Raw genomic sequence first — 6,462 nt, 5'->3', positions numbered from 1 at the left:
CAGCAACAGCGGTGCCAGGAGGGGGCTGGAGCCGAGTTCATGGTGTGGGGGTGAGTGGGGAAGTGCCTGTGGCTGGAGCAGAGCACAGCCCGTCCATGGGGTGCCCGCTTGGGGGTTCACCGTTGGTGCTGCAGGAGCTGATCCTCTGCCGAGCTGGTGTGAAAGGTGCTGGTACAGCAGCACAGGGTAAGTGTTGGCACCCCCCCAACCCTCGCTCTCCTGGGTACCTGTTCCCCTCTTTTCCCACTCCCTGTGGATGCTGCTTCCCACCAGCACCCTTGGAAACACTAATTTCATAGAATCACAGGCTGGTTTGGGTTGAAGGGACCTTAAAGCTCCTCCAGTTCCAACCCCCTGCCACGGGCAGGGACACCTTCCACTAGGGCAGGTCACTCCAAGCCCCTGTGTCCAACCTGGCCTTGAACACTGCCAGGGATGGGGCAGCCACAGCTTCTCTGGGAAAAGTCTGTGCCAGCGCCTCAGCACCCTCACAGGGAAGAACTTCTGCCTAATACCTGCCTGTTTCTTCCCCAGTCCATGGGTGCAGTAACTAAAATGCAGTTACCATGTGGCTGAAGGGCTACAGCTCCATCCCATGGACACTGCGCTCAAGCAGGAGTTTCCCAGGCATCCCTGGGTTTGGGGTGCAGGGAGGGAGACTTGGTGGATGCAGAGATGGGATCAGGAGGATCCTCCTTGCAGAGGAGCAGGGAACAGCAGCCACTGTAACCCCATCACACCCCATCCCATGGCTCAGGCAACCAAACAGCCACTGTCCCCCCTTGCTCCTGTGTCCCCCAGGCCCCGCAGCAGCATCACCACCCTGGGCACCACCAAGGCCATGGCCCAGCAGCATCCCCCAGAACCCCCAACAGCAGCAAACCTCTGCCCCTTCTGATGAATATAGTCTTTTTATTGACTACTTTGGAGTAGAACAAACTAAATACATCTGTACCAGTTTGGGTTCCTTTATACAGTACATTAAATAAGTTATGCACAGGAATGAAGTAACAAATTCCTATTACAGAATTAAATGCCAAAAAAAAAATTAATAGAGAAACCTCAACCCAACGTCTGCCCAAGTCTGGGGTTCACATTTATCATTCCATGTCAAACAAAAGCAATCGCTCTAATCACGACTGTTAGTATTTCATCCATGTACATTGGGGTTAATCTTAATACACCATCAAGGTTGCATGAGAATTATGGAAGACAATCTATGTACAAGCACCTTCCTCCTCTTCCCACATCCCACCTCACGGCATTCGGGTCGGGTCAGGGCAGAGGTGAGGGGTGGGATGTCACAACCAGACGTGATTTACCTGAGGCTGCTCCCAATGTGTCCCCTTGGGGCAGGGGAGCCCTTGAGCCCCCCGGGAGGGGAGCAGGGTGCAAGGGCAGCCCCTGCCCTGGTGCTCTCACACAAGCGTTTGCTGCTCGACACCGCGTGCTCCTCCGTGCCCAGCCCTGGGCACAGCAGGTCCTTGGGAGCTGTGCTGCAGTGGCAGGGGCAGAGCCGCTTCCCAGGACCTGTGCACGGCGGCTGCCGTGGTTTGGGGCTCACCCGACCACCTCCACCGCCCCTGGGGTGCAGGACTCCGCGCTGGGTGACACCGTCTCCAGGCTGCTGCAGCTCACGGCGCTTCATCCCAGGGCGCAGCATCCTCCTGCCCGGCCCCCAGGAGCTGTGTGCATGATAAAACCACACAGACACAGGAATCACCCAGCTCTATCCCATGACAGCAGCTTCCAGAACAGCTTTCCCTCAGGGACAAAGCTGGTTCAGAGGGTCATTCGTTCATCCCCGGGCAGCCAGCTCCATCACAGTAAGCTCTGGGATGATCCATCACATCTCCATTAATCGCCTCCAATTGAAAAAGTGATTAAAACTAATTTGGGAATTACTCGCCTCATTGGGCTCCAGCCCAGGAGCAGCCACAGAACACAGCTCTGCTGAATAGATGGTTCTCCAGAGCCTGTTGGTGTGCAGGGTGGGAGAATGGGGCAGCACCCAGCGGGCAGAGCCCATCAGGACCTCAGGACCTCTGTGAAGCATTGAGATGAGCCCCACTGTGCCCTCAGACGGCCCCATTGTGGGGTTTGCAGTGCCCCGAATCCCTCCACATCACATCCTGAGTGATGGATCTTCCCGGGCCGGCCATGGCATTCCTGTGGGATCTCGCTCTGCATGCTTGGGATGCTCTGAGGGCTGGATGAGGCAGTGGTGGCACATCCCTGGGGATGAGGAGAGGAGCGCAGCCCGTGTCGGAGCAGCACTGCAGGGCTGGGGGAAGAACCGATGTAGGAGGACACCAAGTCCTGTGTTTAGTTTGGCCAAGGCGTATGGAGAGCCCAGACCATAAATAACAGTCCTGTGAGGATCTCTGTGGTTCAAAACAACGGCAGAAACTCCCAAACTAACAACTTCCATGCAGTGAGAAACACAAAAGCTTTCTGCATAGCAAAGTAACAGTACCCAGGTGGGAAGGGCAGTAACTGCCTGCAACCAATCCAGGTTTGCTCTGCACGCTCTCCCCCAGCAAAGGTCCCACCAGGGCAACACGCAACCGTCCATCCCATCACTGAAAGGGATTAAAACCATCCAGAAGTGACTGTCCACAGCTCCCTGGTACCGACATTTGGTTTAGAGCAGATGAATCCCCTCCTCCCCCTCTGCAACCACCAGCTGCCAACCTGCAGGCAGAGGAGAAGCGGGCTCAGCTTTTGCCATTGCACTAGAGGACAAGATGCTCCTGCTGGGGACTCAGCTCCGGCCTGTTCACAGCAACACCCGGCCAGCACGGCCATCTGAGACACCATGCCTGGGAGCCAGGGGAGAATGGATGCATACTGTGGAAGAAAGGAAGCTGAGGGACGAGGTTGAGCACGTCTGACCCATGAGGATGGAGCTCTCATCGTTCACCCCGTGCTCAGCATCTCCTGCATGTGCCGGCAGTTCCCCATCGAGTCCAGGTCCCCCGAGCGAGTGCTCAGTGCCCTCCAGTCCTGAAGGATGGATGCTCTGGTTCTCCCTGCAGACAGAGATGGGCACCGAGGTGCTGTGGGCAAGGTTCTTCATGAGCCGCGGCAGGAAAAGGCAGAATGAGATGGCAAAGCCCGAGTGCCGGCGCTCCGAGGAGGCGGCACGATGTGTCAGATGTGTCACGGGATACAGGTTGCTGTGGGGTATTTTCTGGCTTAAAACCCCCCCCCAGGGAAACTACTCAACTGGAGCGAACCCAAACTTCCCCTTCAGAGCCCGTTCGTGTCTATGGCTGTCACGGATGCCGGGGTGGAGGAGCGAGATGTGGTCGCCGAGGTCTTCTCGAGGGCCGGGCTGGGAACGCCATCGAGGCTCTTGGCTGCGGAGCGGCCCGTGGGCAGAGCCAGGGGCTTGCTCTGGCCGTGCAGGCTCTGCCCGCAGATGCGGTGGTGCCTCTCCCAGTCCTTGTGCTGGCAGAAGGAGCCGCAGTACCGGGCGATGTTGCAGCCGCTGCAGGTCTCGCTGGCTTTGCGACCGCAGTTCCAGCAGCTCTGCAAGACCAGAGACACCATCACACTTCAGAACGGGTTCAGTTCCCAAGAGCTGCGGGACGGTGCTGACTCAGCAGCTCTGGAGGGGACCGTTCATCCCTCCCTCTGGCCCGGATTTAGTAATATTAACATGAGCAAGCCATTAATTCCTGCTACTTTGCCAAGGGTACTAACCCCTACTCCTCCGCTCTGCCCAAACCTGCCTGCCAGACTGCACCAGTCACATCCTCCACCCAAATGCACAGAGGAAACAGCAGGCAAGGACTAAAAACCACGCTGCAGATGCTGCTATTCGGCCTTTTTATTTCCTGTTTTAAGCAGCTCTATTTTGGTCTCGCTCCCAGCCAAGTACCTCCGCAGGGATTACAGCATGTTGTGCAGGCACCATTTGCTGTGCCCCCTGCCTCGCTGCACAGGAGGCTGGAGCAGGCTAATTTGGAAAGGGAAAACAGCTCCTTTGAAGCCAGGTGGAAGCAGAGCCTGAGCTCCGATCTGGAAGTGGAACAGAGCCCGTCCGGCCGCCTCCATGGGAGCGCTGGGAGCTGCGGCTGCTCCGAGAGGCAGCGCATGGATCAGCTTTCCTGCAGCTGCAGCACCGCGTCAGCAGCACACCCTGCACAGGGCAAGGTCAGCCCATGCAGAAAGAGCCTTGGCCGGAGCCTGATCCTGCTCAGCACAGCCCCTCTGGCTGCTCACCGCTTCGGTGCCCGCAAGCAAAGAGCTGTTGGAGCAGGGAAGGGGGTGGTGGGAGATGCTGCGTGCCATCGGACAGCCCTGTTGTACAAAGGGCAGTGAGATTCCCTGCTCCCGGGGTCTGCCCCGGAGCCACCAGCTCCTGGTGATGATTGATGGGCTGGAGGCAAAGCACCAACGTGAGCTGGTTGGGAACATGCTGCTGCAGAGCCAGTGTGACCCCAGCGCTGCTCGAGCTTCCAGAAGCAGGACTCACACCCACAAATCCCTACCAAAGCCTGTGGTAACTGCTGGAAAACTGGGTCACTGCGTTACAGCTGTTTTCACTTCAATGGGGGGGTTAAACTGTGTTTCAGAGGTTACACGTGTCAGAATACATGACAGCTTTTCAGCATGGCCCTCAGGAAAGGGCTCTGGGGCTCGCATGGGAGGGTGCTGGGGGGGGATGCTCAGCAGCAACTCGGGATGGCTGGAGGAGGATGACACTCCTCTGGTATTCCCCTCCACAGAAATCCGGCTTGTCTCATTTCTTCCATGGCTTCCTGAGCAGTTCCACCCACTCCCATCATGTGTTTACTGACTGGTGCATTGAACCGCCAGTGATTTAACTGGGAAATATCAGAGTGTAGAGAGAATTCTCTGCAATAACACCTAATATTTACATGGTTCCTGCTGTGCGTGGGGACCGGAGCTTCCTGAGCTCCGGACTGAAGCCCCGCAGGAGGAGGGAATGGGACTTGCAGCCCGCACAGTCCCAGCTGACATTAACTCCACGTTCCCATCCGATTTTTGCTCAGTGGAAATAAAGCCTCTGCATTCACGCAGGGAAATTAAAACAAGAAGCAAACCACACGTGGATGGGAAGTGGTGGCGCAGGAATGTGTGCAGTTCTCCTTGCCCAGCCCGGCTGAGATCTCCAAAGCTTAACATGAGCTTCCAGCTCAGCAGCAGTGCAGGTAATGAATGACCGAGGTGTAGAAAGAGTTACCTGTTCAGCAGTGTCACTGGCTATGGCAAACCAAGAGTCACCCCTTCTGGTCCAATGTCTCATTAGGTGTTACAAGGCTCCCCACAGCAGGGACGGCCACCCTGCACCAACGCTTCCCACCTACCCCTGTACATATGGGAGCGATGTAGCAATAGCTGTGGGGGCCTGGAGATGAGGTGACCACACACTGCCCAGGCCTGTGTTTTGGGAGCCAGTGAAACAGCCACATTCCAGACAATACACACGACACGGGGTGTGGTAGAGACCATCGGGTACATGCAGCTTCACCTGCAGCCGAGCTTCTACCCTGCGCTATTTTAAAGCCCACAAACAGCAATTCATTTTCTGCACGGATCAAGTGCCCCACAGCAGATTTCTGAGCTAAATGGAGAGTTGCATCCAGCAGCATCCCTCTGCTTCCACATCTCCCTCGATCTCAAGAAATCCCTGGTTGTCACACCGGGTCATAGAATCCCAGACTGGTTTGGGTTGAAGGGAGCTTAAAGCTCATCCAGTTCCAACCCCCTGCCACGGGCAGGGACACCTTCCACTAGAGCAGGTTGCTCCAAGCCCCTGTGTCCAACCTGGCCTTGAACACTGCCAGGGATGGGGCAGCCACAGCTTCTCTGGGAAAAGTCTGTGCCAGCGCCTCAGCACCCTCACAGGGAAGAGCTTCTGCCTCAGAGCTCATCTCAGTCTCCCCTCCAGTAAGTCCAGGCCACAGACCCCAGCTGTGCCTTCATGTGCAGACACTGTTTAGGCTGATTCCCCTACAAGCAAAATCAAAAGCAAAAGGGTTTTTTCCATGCTATCAGTGCATCCTGGCAGGGCACCCGTAATATGCAGTAACTAAAGAGTTCCTGGTTGAAGTGAGACTCCTAAAAGGAAGAGGGATGGAGAACCTGCAGGCTCCGAGTCACTGCCAGGCAGGACCTGGAGACTCTGAGCCTTTGCAAGTCCCCTCCCAGCACGTCCCCTGGCACCTTACCTCTGTAGACTCCTCCTGTTCATTGATCACTAGGAAAGCATCCTCGGTGGCCTGGCGCTTGGCGTCCGCAATGGTCTGCTCCATGCGCGCCCTCTCGGAGGCAATCATCTCAAATGCCTTCTGCTCGGCCTCCGCCACGGCTTTCTGCACCTCCGACATGGCCTGGCGCTTCACCTCGTTCACCGCTTCTTCTGGAAGGAAAGAGCAGCTTCACCACCCGCCCCAGGAGCGGGGTGAGCCTCGAGACACCCCCAGGTGC

General features: G+C 56.8%; 1 protein-coding gene across 2 annotated transcripts in view; it reads right to left on the bottom strand.

Annotated features, from left to right (window-relative positions):
• Nucleotides 1–891: 891 nt before the first annotated feature.
• CBFA2T2 (CBFA2/RUNX1 partner transcriptional co-repressor 2) overlaps nucleotides 892–6,462 on the bottom strand; it is a 62,967-nt gene continuing 57,396 nt past the window's right edge. For both annotated transcript variants that reach the window (XM_030503502.1, XM_030503503.1), the window contains exons 10-11: nucleotides 6,204–6,394; nucleotides 892–3,534 (exon numbers count right to left, since the gene is read on the bottom strand). In XM_030503502.1, coding sequence (XP_030359362.1) covers nucleotides 3,253–3,534; nucleotides 6,204–6,394 — 473 coding nt within the window. In that variant the 3' untranslated portion in view covers nucleotides 892–3,252. The remainder of the gene's footprint in view (nucleotides 3,535–6,203; nucleotides 6,395–6,462) is intronic.

Source organism: Strigops habroptila, chromosome 13 (genome assembly GCF_004027225.2).
Source record: "Strigops habroptila isolate Jane chromosome 13, bStrHab1.2.pri, whole genome shotgun sequence".
NCBI lineage: Eukaryota > Metazoa > Chordata > Aves > Psittaciformes > Psittacidae > Strigops > Strigops habroptila.
This window is presented reverse-complemented; position numbering and strand designations above follow the sequence as displayed.